The 18,585-nt window shown below is 42.8% G+C and overlaps 2 protein-coding genes across 4 annotated transcripts in view; one reads left to right on the top strand and one right to left on the bottom strand.

Annotated features, from left to right (window-relative positions):
- The window catches only part of HACL1 (2-hydroxyacyl-CoA lyase 1), a 27,846-nt gene extending 22,711 nt beyond the window's left edge, over positions 1-5,135 (bottom strand). For both annotated transcript variants that reach the window (XM_082193427.1, XM_082193428.1), the window contains exons 1-2: positions 5,000-5,135; positions 1,159-1,263 (exon numbers count right to left, since the gene is read on the bottom strand). In XM_082193427.1, the coding sequence (XP_082049553.1) occupies positions 1,159-1,263; positions 5,000-5,071 (177 nt within the window). In that variant the 5' untranslated portion in view covers positions 5,072-5,135. The remainder of the gene's footprint in view (positions 1-1,158; positions 1,264-4,999) is intronic.
- On the top strand, positions 4,148-18,585 carry BTD (biotinidase). 2 transcript variants are annotated; one of them, XM_082193479.1, is made up of 4 exons: positions 4,148-4,424; positions 13,788-14,013; positions 15,213-15,362; positions 17,350-18,585. In XM_082193479.1, exons 2-4 carry the CDS (start codon positions 13,792-13,794, stop codon positions 18,541-18,543), a joined length of 1,566 nt encoding a protein of 521 aa, XP_082049605.1. In that variant the 5' UTR covers positions 4,148-4,424; positions 13,788-13,791; the 3' UTR covers positions 18,544-18,585. The 2 variants fall into 2 exon arrangements, with proteins under 2 accessions (XP_082049605.1, XP_082049604.1); XM_082193478.1 differs by lacking the exon at positions 4,148-4,424 and adding an exon at positions 5,004-5,141.

The raw sequence follows: 18,585 nt of genomic DNA, 5'->3' as shown, positions 1-18,585 counted from the left end.
ATTTAATGTGACATGTGTTTCCCTTCTCCTTCTGGAGAAAAAAAAACATGGCAACGTACAAATGTTTAAAGATATACGGAGTGGGTGTTTCATTAGCAAGGCTCTTTGTACCTCACAAGCAGGGTGCCATGGCAACGACACATTGTCAAAGAAACTGACAAGCTAAAGCGACACACCAAACGTTGCAGGTAGAGTGAATGGCCCTTTCCTGAGCAATTAGGCAATCTTGTCAGCACTGCCTCTGGTTACGCAATTTTTAAACTTATGCTGCTGTAATTCAATGAAATTCACATACAGTATCCTGACATGTGCCACCACCGGGAAGAATTATGGAAAGCTTCAGCCACAGCCCCCTCAAAAAACAAACTATACCTCTTGCTACTCTGCCCTCTGATAATAACCAAGTTGTCAGTTTGGGTTCTTCAAATGTTAAAACACGGGACCTTTATTAACATGGGACAGTTCTCAAAACCATTTACAGGTAAATTACATAAGATGTCCTCATGTATAAGACACCCCCTATTTTTGGAGACTCCAAATTAAGAAAACACGCCTCAGCACTACCTGTGTATAAGACGAGCCCCAATTTTAAACCTTATTTTTTGGTAAAAAAAACCTAGTCTTATACATGGAAAAATACAGTAATTTCTCTCTGTGTATATGTGTGTGTGTGTGTGTGTGTGTGTGTGTACATATTATATGCCACACATTTTTTTTGTAATCGAGAATATTTGTAGCACAAAGGCAATTCGTTGCATTTTGGAAACAGGTGGTGAGCCATGAGATCAGAGTTCAGAGTGGTCAGAAAATCTGTGGTCACATCATACTTCTCAGAGTATACCCCACCAGAGTCGTTACATTCATACTCATGGGGGGGGGCTATTAGGATCAAATGACAGTATTTTTCCCTTGGGGGGAAGCAACTAAGATGCATTATTTTGTTGGGGGTAGGATGCAAGGCAAGGAAAATGTTAAGAAGCCCTCTGTCCCACCCTATGCTGGGTTTCCTGTAACAGACTGCAGCTTCCACAACCACACATAAAAAACATTGGTGAAAGACTATACGTGACTGAGTACTGTGCACCATTCTCATTTTCAGATTATGCATAGGCTCAGATCGAGGCCTGGCTAGCAAACAAGGCTACTGAAGATACTTACAGCTTGTTCATTGCGCATTCCAATATATTTAATTCCACTTGCTTGAGCAGCAACTCCTACTTCGATCACTGGAACACCAACAATGCCAAACATATATTCGATGTTCTGAAATAAATAGCATTTTTTTAAAAATAAGCTGTCTCCCCAAAATATTTATCTTCTGTTATCTATCTAGCTTTTTTGTTCGTTTAAGGTCAAGATTTCTAGGAGAAAGTTAGAACTGCAACTAAATACTTGCAGCTTCAAACCAAGCTAGGCTTCTAGTAATGCCATGCATAGACCACTGCAGCTGGTATACCTGTATTGATGATACTATACACCCAAGGTTGTATTAGTGCAACAGCCAATAAATGCTTATAATGAATACTTATTTTTCACAAAAATACATTTAAACAGACATTTCCATGCAACTAAAAATAAGGAATTGTAACAAACATGTGATCATCATTTGGAAGAAACAATTACCATATTTTTCCATCTATAAGATGCCCCCATGTATTTTTGAGGACTCTGATTTAAGAAAATGGGGGGAGATACTATCCGTGTATAAGACGAGCCCAGATTTTGAACATTATTTTAGAGTAAAAATTATACACAGAAAAGTACGGTACTTTAATAAAATGTATATTTATGAACACTCTGGGTAGTTCACACATTTTTTTACTACAAAAACAGTCCCAGATATGCAAGAATGGGGACAAATAAGGTTTGTGAATGAGGAACATGTAAACAACAACAACAACTGTGTTCCCATGTGGTTGCCCAGATAAAGAGACATCATGATCACTAGAATTGTTACAGCTACCCTAGGATGTGATGGCTGATTAACATATTGTTTGTGTGTGTGTCTACACTAGGCGTTGCCACTGTGGTGCCCTCCAGCTGTTGTTGGACTTCCATCAGCCACAGTCAGCATAAGCAGTGGTCAAGAATGATGGGAGTTGGTCCAACATCTGGAATGCACAATGTTAGCTACTCCTTGTGTATGAATGCATGACCAAGGAGAGCTGAGAACCCTTGAGCAGCTAATACAGGAGTCGGCAAGCTACGGCCCACCTGGATCAGGCCCACCTGGATCTTAAATCAGGCCCGTGCCAGGAAGCCACAACCCGCCGCAAAGCCAAGACTCCCAGCGATGACGACGGGAGGAAGAGGCCAAGTGGCAGTGGCTCTGCCACTCAAACGCCACACCTGGTTTACCTCAGTGGTGTTTGATTGGCAGAGATGTCCCAGCGCCACGCTGAGGTAAACCAGGCGTGGCGCCAGAGAGCGGAGCGGATAAGCTCGCTCTGCTTACCCACAAGAAGCAGCAGCAGCAGCGGTGGTGGTAGTGGCGGCAGCCCTTGGGAAGGTAGGCGCTGGGGCTGGTGGGGAGGACTTGCCCCCCTCACCTCTTCTTCCAGCTCACCCCCCCATGCCACTTCTCTGGCCTGTCACAAGGTCTGAGGGACAGTGGACCGGCCCGCTGCTAAAAAAAACCTGCCAACCCCTGAGCTAATACATGCAACCACCCAGTTTCCTACGGAAACAGCACAAAAACTTTTCCAGATGTTGTATGAAGTAAGATTATTCTCATCTTCAGTAAAACAGTACGTGGGGTTGCCAGAAATTTAGGCAACATAGCTGATGATCAGTATATGGATGTTCTTTATACAAAAGAAATGCTCTTCTGAGTGATCACACTGTGAATCTTGGTTTGGAATCCTTGCGTGGACAAAAAAGTAGGTTTAGCCATTATGGTTTATGAGGAAATTGTGAAAGGACCCAAAGCTTCTCAAAGCTTGCTCGTGTAGCTCCAAGCCACAATTGGGCATTCTTCCTGAATGCAGCTATTATGTATGATATGCCAATATATACTAAACTTGTACATAATATTGGTGTTTACTGCCAGTATGTACCTTTCTGGTTTGTACAATGTCATCCAGGTGATCTGGGCCACCAAAAGGAAGACAAAGCCAAATGAAGGAAGCCAAGTCAGCTAAAGCACAGTTCGCTGAAAGCAGTTACACATGCATGCCCAGGTTGCTGACAATGTGATACTTTCAAAGGGCAATAAACCCTGAGCTAAGGGAACTTATTCTGCTGAAGCGATTGCGTATAATGATTAACTTATTAAGCAATGGACTTTCCACCAATGGGCCTAAGAGGGAAACCTCATTAGCAAAAATGTCTTCTTTTTTGAAGCATTACCTGGAAAATCATTTATAATTTGATTTTACTCAGGCTTTAGTTAATGGTTGATCACTGGGTCCTTGATGATGTGGGAACGTTATTGCATGAATTGTTATAGCTAGGAAATGGAAGGGACAAGTGGGATATAAAATGGAAGAATGGTATAAAGAGATGTGGGATATAGCTATTAATGATAAATTAACATGTGCTATTAAGGTAAGACGAGGAATATACAGGAGAAATTATTCTAAGGCAAGCTTCCTCGACTTCAGCCCTCCAGATGTTTTTGGCCTACAACTCCCAGGATCCCTAGCTAGCAGGACCAGTGGTCAGGGATGATGGGAATTGTAGTCTCAAAATATCTGGAGGGCCGAGGAAGCCTGTTCTAAGGCAATACGGAGGGTGTTTGTAGAATTTGTACTGTTAAAACGGAAAGAGGTCAAACCATCGCAAGAGGTGCTGAAATTATGGGAGGTTGGATAGTTACAATGGAATAGTCTCAGTGGTGGGGTGCACATTTTTATTCTTATTATTTATTATTATTACTTTGTCCAAAGACAAAAAATTAAAAAAGAAGCCGCTTCATACCAGGTCAAAAGGTTTTGTCTTGCCTAATATTGTCTACATAACTTTATCCAGGAGTCTCCAGGCAGGGATCTGTGCCCCATCTCCACCTACAAGAACCTTTTCAACTGGAGGCGAAAGGACGGGCAGACATGGGGCGTCCCGTGATCTTTGCCACTCTGCTATTGCTTCTCCTGGCATGCTGTGATCTTTCACCTAAGTCCACTAATCCTTGATGCCGTTCCCAGATTAAGTAATTCTTTTTATCTTCCCTACACCTTCTTGTGCAACGAGAGCCAAACCTACACAGTCTACATTGTAGGCAGCACGGCAGCTCGACAGGTACATGCTGAGAACGCGAGAAGCAGGTGACAGGGTAGTAAACAGCTCCTTAAAACGAGAGGGGCCAAAACAGTGACAAGACTCGTTGCAATTTTGAACCATCCACGACCAAACCTGGGGCTCTCCTGTTGATGTTTCACCTCCCATTGCATATTGGCAGGGGCGGATGGGGCCCTAAGCTACTGAAGGTAATGGGGCCCTTTATATGTCCAGCTGTCCTTTGTCAGCAACAAATTGTCACTGTTTTTTCGGTTGAATATATGCTGTATGGTAATTTATGGACCTAATGGGTATCTAAAGCCATTTGCACATAACAAATAGGAGCCTACGCAACACAAAACACTGTTGCTGTATGTAGGTTTTGTTTTATTTGTTTTTTATCTTATATTTTTCTTTAATTTATTTTGAGGGGCCCCAAGAGAGTGGGGCCCTAAGCTATAGCTTGTTTAGCTTATACGTAAATCCGACATAATAATAATAATAATAATAATAATAATAATAATAATAATATATTTTGCCCTAGCGACTCTGGGCTGTTCCCAACGGAATAATGCAGTAAAATCGCGATAAAACATTAAAAACTTCCCTAAACAGGATTGCCTTCAGATGCATTTTGGGCTACACGTCCTCGACAGGGACTAGAACTCTTCACGTAAAACTACGCTTTTTCTAAAGAAATGCTCCTTCCCGCTCTCCGTAGGAAACACGTAATATTTCCGGGTTGGCTGCCGGGGTTCAAGGGTCACCCAAGAGCGTTTCTTACTTGCATCTTCAGCGCTTCCGCGATGACCTGAGCCCCGCTGACACATTCTTCTTCCTGCCCTGCCGGAGCCATCGCTTCCACAACCGTCTTTTCCAGAGGAAAGGGAGAGACAAGCGGCAGGCTACCTTCAAACCACCCTGAGGTACGGCTCCATCGGCCAATGAGAAAAGCGCTAACCGCGTGATTGACGCGCGCCGCCGTTCAATAGGAAGAGGCTTCGAGCCTAGCTAATAGGTGGGGGACGCTAAATGGGCGGAGCCGTTGGAGCAGCCCGCCTCAAACCACCCCTCACTCTGATGGAGAAGGGTTGGGCGGGGGGAGGGGGGGAACGCTAGAAGAAAGGCTCTCAATTGGCCTCTTGCTTAGCCAATCCGAGCCCGCAAATTGAGAACACGTGGCTGACGTTTCTTTGCTTATTTACCTGACAGGGAGTTGAAGCGGATTGCAGATAAAATAAGAACAAATAAAAACAAACATTAAAAACAAACATTAATAGAATTGAAATTATCTATCTGTAATATCTGTGTATATATAGATATATGTATATATATGTGTGTGCGCGCGCGTATATATGCGCATATATATATATATATACAGTATATATATGCACACGCATGCTATTAAAACATAAGACAATAAACAAAAACACCAGCCCCCTCATTAAAAGCAGCCAGGTCCCCAAAACCTGTTGGAAGAAGAAGGTCTTCACCTGCCAGCAAAAGGATAAGAAGTCTATGGCTTTAATGGGTGTTCCTGTTCTATATAGTTGTGTAATGTGTCTGCTGTGAAAAATTAGCAGCAACTCGGGATGTTTTCCCAGTCTTATAACATCACACATGTTGCGCTCCTTTCTCTTACCAATTTCAAGTTTTTATTTAGCTTTTGTAGATGTTTTCTCCATTGCAAGTTTTTATCGAATGGGTGTTTTTTTAAAAAAAAAACACACCAATACCCATGTTTTAATGCTACTGCAAATTGCTTTGAGAAGCTGCCTGACCTCGAATAGCTGGATTTTTTTTTGGGGGGGGGAATAATTATATTATCAGGTGCCTCTTTGTTAAACTTGGTACAGTTTTTAACATAGGAAGCTGCCTTATCCCGAATTAGACCATTGGGCCCTGCTAGCTTAGTGCGTCTACACTGACTGACAGCAGTTCTCCAGGATTTCAGACAGGTGGATCTGCCACCTGCCAATGTCAGTGGTTGAAACTGGGACCTTCTGCATGCACATGGTCTATTCTTGAACTACAGCTTTTCTTATTTTAAATATATATTTTTTAAAAAACAGACTTGAAAAGGGATATTTTAAATGGGCAAGAAATCTATCTAAACCACTGTGTAAGCTTCCTAGTGATAAGAATTACATCTTCTCCATCTGTATCTTGTCTTTCAACAGCTGCGCCAGCAGCCGGAGTATGGTGAGAAACTGACGTTTCCCCACGAAGCTCTCACAACTTTCTTGCAAATTATTTCTAGATATGACGACACTTAAAACTGGAAAAGCCAGTCTATTATTTCAGTACATTTCAAGGTGTAGCATTCTGTTTTTGTCTGTTCTGCATTATGAAAATAATGTAGCAATCATGAATAAATTCATGGGTGTGGTATAGATGGGTAGCACTGCCATTTTCTAAGGCCATGTTGTAGAGTATTATGCCTGGGATTCATAGGAACACATGCTTAGTTCTGCACAGTGCTTTTCCCCCCTAAAAAAATGTTTAGGGGTGCTCTCATTTTCCTGTTAATATTGAAGTACTGCCCCTCAATGAGGCCAAACTTAGATTCACAAAATGTTTAGGGATATGCGTATCCTTGCGTTCCCCCAGAAAAAAAGCACTGGTTCTGCGTGTCCAAGGGGGCTTTAGGCTTATTTTTATTGAATAATAACCATGTGGCAAACCCTTTGAAACTGAAGGGACTTTTGAAAGCTGCTTATAATATGTGTGAGAGAGTGCAGATCAAAGAAAAGAGACCCTGCTTAAATAAGGGATTCAGATCCCAGCCTGTTCATGTATGTATGTATGTATGTATGTTGATCAATTTATGTCGGAAGGTTCTAAGGCTTATGGCCTAAGCTCTCCACAGGTTCTCAGGACAGCTTACAAAAAGTTAAAAAGACAGTGAAACACATAAAAACAGAAACAGTAAAACACCACAATATAAAAGCAGCCGGTGGAATTAAAAACCAACACCAAGCAACATAAAATACCGTAAATGTATTGCTGATTAAAGAATCTGGTAAAACAAGAAGGTATTTGCTTGGTATTGAAGTGACATCAAGATCGGTGTCAGGCAAGCCTCCCTGGGGAGAGCATTTCATTATGGGGTGCCACCATCAAGTAGGCTCTTCCCCAATACACACTTCAAATTATAGGGGCATCAAAAGAAGCTTTTCTTGAAGATCTCAGGAGACAAGCATTCTGTGTTACTTCTGTAGTACAGAACTTTGCAGAGGGAATGAGTACAAAAATGTTTTATTACAAGCATTTGTTTCTAGTAACCTCAGACTGCAGTCTAGTTAGAAAGTAAGTGGTTGGAGACCCTCTAAAGGGCATGTGTGGGCTGTACGCGGGGGGGGGGGGGGAAGGAAGGAGTTTAAGGAGAACTCGTTTTCATTCCTGGAGCGCAGGCAAAGCTCATTTCGGTTTCCCATTGGGAGTTGGCTTCAGAATGAGAAGCCATTTACCATTTACAGTTTGTCTGTGAACAAGAACACAGTCTTCTTTGTTTTTTGTGTTCTCATGCAGAATGTTTTGTCACAGGATAAGAGGAACATGCCCAGTCTTAGGGCGGATTTGTACATTTGTGTTTCTGATACGTCAACGCCACTAGGAGATCACTTATTTTACAAAATCACTCTTAACAGAATTTTATCACATTGGTTTTTAAAGTTTTGGTTTTTTAATCATGTGACTTTACCAGGTCCTAAAGAGAGTAGAATCAGATTTTAGCTCAAACAGAAAAATATTTCATATTATTACCCATCAGCAGACATCACATTATTAGGAGCCAAAATGGCCAGATGCCTGGTCCTTTGCCAGACATGTTTAATATGCAACTGGCAAAGCTCCAGCTATTCACCACTGTTACAGAGCCTGAACTAGCCTGCTCTAGAATCTAGATAATCTGGATCTGGCCTTTGTCAGACACAAAAGACCAGACTTGTTTTGTATTTGGTCTGCTCTTGTAATTTTGCCTGGAAAGGAATATGGCACCAGTAGCTGGAGAATAGGCACTGGTATTATTGAAGGGATAACAATATCCATTGCTTTATAGTACAGTAGTCCAAAACAGAACCATTTGCCCATCCCACATGGAGGTTGAAGTGGGTATTGATAAGAGAATATATTAATTATATTTAATCCTCTACGAACCCACATGTATCGGCTAGCAAACAAAAGAAAAATGGCTTGTGCCTGTTTGCAGGGCTTGCAAATAAAGAACTCCAGTAGCAAAGTTTAAATCCCGTCATGAGACAGATTTAGTGAAGCCTAGGAACAGGCTTTTAAGCCTTTTGAAACATTCTAGCTACTTGAGGCAGCTGGCTTCCTTTTAATCCTGGTGCAAAGAAACAGATCACACACTAAAGTAAGTTTAAAATATAATTTACTTACAGGCATGCATTGTCCTTAGCAGCAAATAAAATACAGGTAAATGTTATTGGGTAGAAATTCAGCAAAGACAGCTTCAGATACATTTGCTGCCTTGTTTGCAATGCTGAGAGAGAGAGAGAGAGCGGGGGCGGGGAGAGAAAAGAACAGGAAACAAGTCTTACCTCGTCCCTTTCACTGAACCTTAACTGGTCCTTAAACCCTTCGTGTTCTAACTATCTTTGTTAGGTTTGGCTGCAAATCTCCCACATTTTTGTATCCTCCACAATACTTTTTTTCAGTGGAGTTGCATATAAGAGGAACATATGCTTTCCTATCCCTAAAAATAAGCTTCATTTTTCTTATCTGCTAATGCAAGCAAACAAAGGCAAAGCTGATGAATATTGCTACATCCATGGGTGTTAACTTAGCAACATACACACATACGTTTCTGTATTACTGTTTTGCACGCAACATAAAATTATCCTGCAGGATTGGATGTTGGTGTTTGTCCGTACCTTTGATCCTACGCAGGGTCTTTTCTTCTTCTTCTTTTTTTTTGTATAACTGGAAAACTTCCAAGGGCCAAATGCTAGTAATACCGCCAGGTTTTAGTTCACTTCCCAAATCCCTTTTAGAATTATATTCCAGCATTTTACATGCTTCAGTGGTAAAAGTTGATCAAATTGAACATAGTTCAATAGTTCAAAGAACATGGGTAGGCAAACTAAGGCCCAGGGGCCAGATCTGGCCCAATCGCCTTCTAAATCTGGCCCACAGATGGTTCAGGAATCAGTATGTTTTTACATGAGTAGAATGTGTGCTTTTATTTAAAATGCATCTCTGAGTTATTTGTGGGGCATAGGAATTCCTTCATTTATTTCCCCCCCCCCAAAAGTATAGTTCGGCCCCCCCACAAGGTCTGAGGGACAGTGAAAAAGTTGAAGTTTGCTGACACCTGCTAAAGAACAACAAAGCACAATGACATGCATTGATAAAATGTTTTTCTGGACTGATTGTTTTTTTAAAAGGGCATTTCAGTTTGACTTGGGTGTACTGATGTGCTGCTATCTTTACAGCTCTCTTTGTAAGGCAAAACTTTATTACTTAGCTTGTTGATATTCATGTATCAAAACGTTCTGCCTTTGCTAACATAAAGCTTTTTGGATCCCTTTTAAACTGAATCTTGATTACAGCATATTTATTATTTTCCCGTTATTTTTTGCCCTTGGAAACACTATGACCTTTCTGGGACAAGCAGCCACCACTGCAGCTGCCACTTAACCTCCATTTGTGTCAATGGTGTTTGAGCTAACTCTATTGACATGAAAGGGGCTGCAAAACGGCTTGATGGACTGTGCCAAATGCACACCGTTTATATCTATCCATTTTGCAGTGACTGACTGCTGGCTTCCCGAGGCAACTGACGCTCTCAGCTTTCCAACTCTCGTACAGAATCTGATAACCGACATAATTTCTCAAACAGAAATGCATGAACAATTGGTGCTTTTAACGGTGGGCACTGTCCTGGCTGTTGTCCAACGCATGCAGCCAGAGGCTCTTGCTTATAAGCCAGAGATATTAATTCAGGCAAGTAATAGCACAAACTCATCAGCACAATTCAGGAGTTCAGGAGTGAGAAGTTCAGAAGCAACAAAGGTGTCCCAAGAAGTTCTCACGCCCCTACTGCCAAGCTTTAAAAGACAAGGTATGACACACACACACTCAAAGGATTCCCGTGCCTTGTGAGAATGCCAAAATTCCAAGCACATTTTCTGCTGGGGTGAGTGGATCTGCTCCCATTTGCAAAGGTGCTGCCTGGTTCTAGGTGACAAGAACGCACCGTCCTGTTCTAGCTGCAGTTCAGTCACAACCTTCTCTTGTTCATCCTCCCCCTTCAGCTGGTCGAAGCCCTCACCTGCCTCCAGAGGAAGGCCAGAGGAGAGAGCTGCCATCATTCCTTCTCCTCCCAAAGTGACTGAAGATGGTGTGGGAAGAGGAGATCTCCCCTCCTCCAACCCAAGTTGGAACTTTGAAGGACCCCATAAATGAACAGTCATGTAGTCAAACATTGCCATGTTCTGGAACCATGGTTAACATTATCCAAAACTGTTTAGAGGGCCAAGAAAATCAACCAGGTCATGCTCCCGCTGTTTCTCTCCTGGAGGATGTAATGAGTTGATGCTATTTTTGTAGAAAAAGAGAAACTCACCAGGAAAGCCTCCCTTGTTCTCTTGTAATGGCAATGGTGTCCATCTGAGAAGTGCCAGAAGTGAGTTGAGTTCTGGATGGAAAAAGAAAAACCCTGTACAGTCAAACCTTGGTTGTCGAACATAATCCATTCCGGAAGCCCGTTTGGCTTCTGAAATGTTCAACAACTGAGGCACAGCTTCCGATTGGTTGCAGGAGCTTCCTGCACTCAATCAGAAGCCGTGTCGGATGTCCGGCTTCTGAAAAATATTCAAAAACCAGAGCATTTGGTTGAGATGGGTCAAGACTGTCAGTCTCTCCAAGCACATCTGAAGCTGACCTCTAACCTCTCCAACTTGCTTGACAGATCCTCTTAATAATCCCCAGGCTACTGCTTCAGGCCTTGTTCGTTCTACAAGGAACTGTTTCATTGTTCAAGGAACATCTTTTGCACATTGCAGTATAAGTAATGCTGACTACTGCATACTTTTCATTCCCTCCCACCTTCCCACCCTCCATTTTGGGGCTTGTCAGGAAAAGCTGGTGTCAGCAGCCTCATGTCCAGAACCCTTGACATCTTTTGCAGAATGTGTCACATTAATTGTCTTCAGAGATGATGGTGCTTTAGACTTTACTTGCTGGGTGCCAAATAACCTGCCACCTTGGGAGTCAGCAAAGTTATGTTGCTGGAACGTATTTTAATGTTCAAAACAAGCTAAGTCCATTATAATTTTGGCATTAGCTTGAACTTATTTGTTGTACAGTAACAAGGCAAACGCTTCTAGTAACATAATCGTGATTTAGCAACTATATTGTGAGTTGGTGCAGATTTGCTTTCGAACTGCTAGGTTGGCAGGCGCTGGGACCGAACGACGGGAGCGCACCCCACCGCGGGGATTCAAACCGCTGACCATGCGATCGGCAAGTCCTAGGCACTGAGGTTTTACCCACAGCGCAACCCGCGTGCCTTAACCCGAGGTACCACTGTACAAATACCTGAAAGCCAGCATGTTATTTATTGTTCCAGAGGGCAGGAGCTGAACCCATGGGTGGAAATTTCAGGCTTAGATTTCATCTCAATCTTAATAATAATAATAATAATAATAATAATAATAATAATAATAATTTACTATTTATACCCCGCCCATCTGGCTGGGCCTCCCCAGCCACTCTGGGCGGCTTCCAAAAGAATATTAAAATACTGTGATACATCAAACATTAAAAGCTTCCCAAAACAGGGCTGCCTTCAGATGTCTTCTAAAAGTCTGGTAGTTGTTGTTCTCTTTGACATCTGCTGGAAGGGCGTTCCACAGGGCGGGCGCCACTACCGAGAAGGCCCTCTGCTTTGTTCCCTGTAACTTGGTTTCTCGCAGTAAGGGAACCACCAGAAGGCCCTCGGTGCTGGACCTCAGTGTCCGGGTAGAACGATGGGGGTGGAGACGCTCCTTCAGGTATACTGGACCGAGGCCATTTAGGGCTTTAAAGGTCTGCATCAACACTTTGAATTGTGCTCGGAAACGTACTGGGAGCCAATGTAGGTCTTTCAAGACCGGTGTTATATGGTCTCGGCGGCCGCTCCCAGTCACCAGTCTGGCTGCTGCATTCTGGATTAGTTGTAGTTTCCGGGTCACCTTCAAAGGTAGCCCCATGTAGAGCGCATTGCAGTAGTCCAAGCGGGAGATAACCAGAGCATGCACCACTCTGGCAAGACAGTCCGCGGGCAGATAGGGTCTCAGCCTACGTACCAGATGGAGCTGGTACACAGCTGCCCTGGACACGGATTTAACCTGTGCCTCCATGGACAGCTGTGAGTCCAAAATGACTCCCAGGCTGCGCACCTGGTCCTTCAGGGGCACAGTTACCCCATTCAGGACCAGGGAATCCTCCACACCTGGCCGCCTCCTGTCCCCCAGAAACAGTACTTCTGTCTTGTCAGGATTCAATCTCAATCTGTTTGCCGCCATCCATCCTCCAACCGCCTCCAGACACTCACACAGGACTGTCACCGCCTTCACTGGTTCTGATTTGAAAGAAAGGTAGAGCTGGGTATCATCCGCATACTGATGAACACCCAGCCCAAACCCCCTGATGATCTCTCCCAGCGGCTGTATGTAGATGTTGAAAAGCATGGGGGAGAGGACAGAACCCTGAGGCACCCCACAAGTGAGAGCCCAGGGGTCTGAACACTCAATCCCCCCCCCACTTTCTGAACACGGCCCAGGAGGAAGGAGCGGAACCACTCTATGACAGTGCCCCCAGCTCCCAGCCCCTCAAGACGGTCCAGAAGGATGTTATGGCCGATGGTATCAAACATCGCTGAGAGATCCAGCAGAACTAGGAAACAGCTCTCACCTTTGTCCCTAGCCCGCCGGAGATCATCAACCAGTGCGACCAAGGCAGTTTCAGTCCCGTGATGAGGCCTGAATCCCGACTGGAAGGGATCCAAATGGTCCGCTTCTTCCAGGCATGCCTGGAATTGTTCAGCAACCACTCGCTCAATCACCTTGCCCAAGAATGGAAGATTTGAGACTGGGCGATAGTTGGCCATCGTGGCCGCATCTAAAGATGGTTTTTTAACAGTTCTCTTTCACCAGAGGCATATAAGGTGATACTGTGGTACCTCATGTTAAGTACTTAATTCGTTCTGGAGGTCCGTTCTTAACCTGAAACTGTTCTTAACCTGAAGCACCACTTTAGCTAATGGGGCCTCCCACTGTTGCCATGCCGCCAGAGCATGATTTCTGTTCTCATCCTGAAGCAAAGTTCTTAACCCGAGGTACTATTTCTAGGTTAGTGGAGTCTGTAACCTGAAGCGCATGCAACCTGAAGCGTATGTAACCCGAGGTACCACTGTACTGGACATCAATGACATCTGTCACTGATGCTGCAGCTGCATTGTAGATCATCCACTGAGCAGGGTGTTGGGTTAAAGACATGCAAACCCTCATTCCAACTCTATGATTTTACTCAAGTATGTTCCACATAAATATGTTTTTCCCCCCTTTTAGATTCATGGCAGACATCACTTTGGGCAGCTGCTGCATGCTCGTCCTGGTCTGCTTCCAAGTTCTCTCTGCAGATGTTCACAGAGGACATTACATTGCTGCTGTGTACGAACATCGTGTCATCCTGAATCCCAATCCAACAGCTATTACCAGTCGACGTTCTGCATTACAGCTGATGAACAGAAACCTAGACATTTACGAAGAGCAAGTAATTGCTGCTGTTAAACAGGTACCACAGTAATCAATCACCTTGCAAACATTTTAAGTAACATGTGCCTTGGAGATTAATTGGTTTATTGTTACAGGAGCTGTTGTAGGCATATATGCTGTACTGGAGGTTCTGGATGAAACAGAATCTTGAGCAAGTTCTTCCAGAGTCACGATGCTCCTGTGTTTTTCTTCTATAATGGCTTTTCCTTTGAGACTATTAGTGAATAACCTACTAGGACGTTGAAGAGACAGCATCTTATCTTAGCTTTTTAAATTTTAGATTCACTGAGAATGTGATGATTTGAACAGGATGCACTCATACTTTCCCCTGTGAAGGTGCTTACCTTTGAAGTATCTGAGCATCACTGGGTTGTCTTCCCGGTTTTACTTCTGTGAAATGGGCATTTTGTTGTGCTTTATGGGGGCAAGTAGGTGCTTTGCTAGCTGAGGCTCAGACCTAACCTCTGCCTTTTGATTAGCTTTTCTGAGCAACTTACATATTGTTTATGACTATTGCAGCAGTGCCCACAGTTTCAAATTTCCAAATGGGCACACTGGCCTAAAGAAAGTTGGGGACCCCTAACATACATCCTGCTTGGATGCCCTGCACCTGCAACTGAAGGTTTTCCTAACCCAGTGAATCCAGCACACAGTTACTTGTGTGGCGTTTGCTACTGAAGTCAATAGACATACAAGAACACAGAGCTTTTGAGCCTTAGCAACGTGTTGAAGCAGCCACCACGCTGCTTCAAGAAGGCAAGGATCCCCTTTAAAATCTGCTTATGATACAGCTGTCTGTGTCTAAACACTATGTTTCCTTCCAATCTAGTTGAATCATTTCACACTTCCAAACAGTTCTGGTGTAAATCCCCAAAGCTTTGGTGAAATTGCTTCTGGGCAAGAAGTTTGTGGATTTTAGCCAAAAAGAAACTGGAGAGTGTTTTGTGATCATTCCCTCATTTCCACCATAAAGCCACATATGAGCTTCTAATTCATAGTACTGTAGTAGGTTCAAGGTCTTACAACTATCTTCAAAAAACCCAATTTAAATGGAAGTAATACAGTGTTCTTGTGTGTTTTGATTATCAGTAACACTTGAATGAGATTAATGCCATCTGCACAAGCATTTAAATCTTCTTAAAGAGATTTCAAGGCACCTTTCCTTTTTTTTTTATTCTGACTGAAAGCTGTCTTTATTTTATTTTTGTTTGCTATCAGGGAGCACAGATAATTGTCTTTCCTGAAGATGGAATTCAGGGCTTCAACTTCACCAGGACTTCTATTTATCCTTACTTGGATTTCATTCCATACCCTGACTCTGTGACATGGAATCCATGCAAAGAAGAATACTTGTTCAATGACACAGAGGTATCTGTTATAACTGTTGTAGAACTGGAAAAAACTGGGTATTCTTTGCTTTAGTGGAATATATAGAGTGACACTCTGTTCCTTAGTGATATTTTGCTGCTCTATTTCACTAGTGCTTTCTGTCGCACTGCCTGGTGCAATATTGGCACTGCATCTCAAAGCATTTTTGTTTATAGTCAATTTCAATCTCTAAGTATGAAGTTAAGGTTAATGTAAATGCAATCAAACTGCCAATTTCTGTAAATGCACACCCATTGATTTCTATCACTTAACTACATTTGGCTGTTAATAGATCTCCTACCTGCTACAGGTACCAAGCACAGGCACATTTAAACTTACTTTTTGCAGAGAGCTGCAACTAAGTTAAGATGGAAATGTTATAACACGTTTTCCCCTGAAGATTTAGAATGTATTTGGAGCTAACAACAGTTTCTGAACAGAACAATGTTTTGTACATTCAAACTACATATGTAGGTTTCCATTAAAAACAACAAACAAAACCCAACTTTCTTATTCTAAGCTAGACAACTGTTATGAGGAAGTATAATATGATTTTCAAGAAATCTGTGGTTTAGATCGTTATAATTCTGGAAAATCTACCCTGACTCCACCCAAGCCTTAGGTCTTTTGTGTGCAGCAGAAGAAATTCTGTATGGTGCACTGCACAAGGATCACAGACAACTCTGTCAGCTGTGGCAGTGTTGATCACTTCCTGAGCTGGACCTGGATTCAGTTTCTTCCAACAGGTGACTGGGTGCTGTCAAAATGTACGGTTGGTACATTTGATCAGAATGTGTATAGCCTACAGATCATGAAGCACATAGCTGCAAATGTTACATATGGGTTTGGTTTGGTTTACCCCACAGAAGGTGATTTTTTGTGTAACGCTCACCCCTGCTAGAATAAGCTGAATTGATAAGAAGAAAGCTTTCTTAGGTTGAAATCCTGCACATGCTTATTTGGCGTAAGTCCCATTGAACCCACAGTGTCATAGAATTGTAGAGTTGTAGGGACCCTGAGGATCATCTAGTCCAACCCCCTGCAATGCAGCTGGTCTATATGGGGATCGAACCCACAACCTTGACATTATCAGCACCCTGCTCTAACCAATCGGGGCTTACTAGTAAACAGAGATGTATACAGCCGTGGTGTCAATTATATTGCTGACAGAATATGCAGGATCTTATAAAGTTTCAAGTTTTTAAGTGTTGCATTTTCTTTCAAAATCAGTTGAATAAAAAAAAACTAATTATCTTTTTAGATTTCCTCCAACTTGGATTTGCTAAAAATTTCCCTACTTTTTAAAAAAAACCAAGAGTGTCTACTTCACAAGGGTGACTCCAATGAAGTCACTGCACGAGTGGAACAACTTCCCCATCTGCAGCGGAACATCCTCTCTCCCTTCCATCTGTTCCCTCCCCAAATCTGCTTGGTGGGGGACCCAGAGCAGATGCAGAGAGGGCTCTGTGAGGGAAGGAGAGACCAAAGTTGCATTGCACAAACGGAAGTTGTTCCACTTGCAGAATGGCTGTCCTGAATACAACCTAAAGAGAGAGATGCTGCCTCTTCTGGTGGTGCCAAAATTAGATCTGTCAGCCACTTAAAATTTATTTAACTAAACAAAAATGCAGTGCTTTTCATTTCTCAATATTACAGTCCCTCTAACAACAGCATTCTGAGGTAATTAATGAATAGAGAAGTTTCAGCACAGTGATTTAATGTTTTGGAGATAAGTCCAAAACATGTTGCCAAAATCAGGAAATGACCACTGAAGGCTTCAGTCATCTCTGCACACTTACTTCTGAGTAGAGGTGTTCACGACTACATCTTTCACAAGCACTGAACATCTTTTCATAGGGAACCATTATAAGGGGGGGGGGTCATATATACAAGTATACATGTTTAATCCAAGAGCCAGTTAATAGGACTGCTCAATGCTTATATCTATTGATGCAACAGAATATGTATTTACTTTTTTGCCCCCTAGGTTCTGCACCGACTCAGCTGTATGGCACTGAAGAATCAAGTGTTTTTAGTGGTAAACTTAGGAACCAAGCAGCCCTGCAATCACAGTGATCGCCACTGCCCACCAGATGGGAGATACCACTTTAACACAAACGTAGTATTTAGTGACAGTGGTACACTCATAGCCAGATACCGAAAACAAAACCTGTATTTTGAACGTGCCTTTGATACTCCGCCAGAAGTAGATTACACTGTTTTTAATACGCCTTTTGCAGGCAAATTTGGAGTTTTCACTTGCTTTGACATTCTGTTCTATGAGCCAACTGTGAAGCTTATCAAGGAATACAATTTAAAACAGGCTGTGTATCCTACTGCATGGATGAACCAGCTTCCGCTGCTGTCTGCTGTAGAATTTCAACAAGCATTTGCAGTTGCTTTCAACATCAATCTTTTGGCAGCGAATATCCACCGTCCTGACCTGGGTATGACAGGGAGTGGTATATACACACCATCGGAATCCTTCATTTATTATAACATGGAGAACGATAAAGGCAAGCTTATAGTGGCCCAAATCCCTATTACATCAGGGCATGAAACCAACAATAACATGCAGACGAGTTTTTCAAACTCCCCTATGGACCATCAGATTTGTCGTAAGGAGGATCAAGAAGCCCACTGTGAAAAAGCTGAGAAAGGAGCCGAGGAAGCTCCACCTATATTTCATGGCGAAATGATGTATGACAATTTCACTTTTATGCCCATAATGGAAGCTGAAGGAGAGATCCAGGTCTGTTCCAATACTCTGTGCTGTTCCTTAAGTTACCAGAGACTGTTTGTATCAAAGGAACTCTATGCTTTAGGAGTATTTGATGGCCTTCATACAGTTCATGGGACATACTATGTACAAGCTTGTGCGTTAGTGAAGTGCGACACCCTCGACTATACGAGTTGCGGGCAGGAAGTCACAAAGGCTACTGAACGGATAGATTTTCAGCTGCAAGGGAATTTCAGCACTGCTTTTGTCTTCCCTCTCTTGCTGAAGTCTGGCATTACTCTGGACTTTGCAGACTATCTGGGGTGGGAAAAGAACCACTATGTCATGCAGAAAAAGGGAGCATCTTCTGGCTTAATAACGGCTGGTTTATATGGACGATGGTATGAGAAGGACTCAAACAAGCATTTGGTGCAACCAAAAGTCGCGTGCCAAAATGAATGATTCATGAGCTTGCATAATAAAAGGAGATTATTGTCCAATGGA

The sequence above is a fragment of the Podarcis vaucheri genome (genome assembly GCF_965113315.1).
Source record: "Podarcis vaucheri genome assembly, chromosome: 12".
Taxonomy (NCBI): Eukaryota; Metazoa; Chordata; class Lepidosauria; order Squamata; family Lacertidae; genus Podarcis; species Podarcis vaucheri.
Note: the sequence above shows the minus strand (reverse complement) of the source record. Positions and strands in the feature narration are given on the sequence as shown.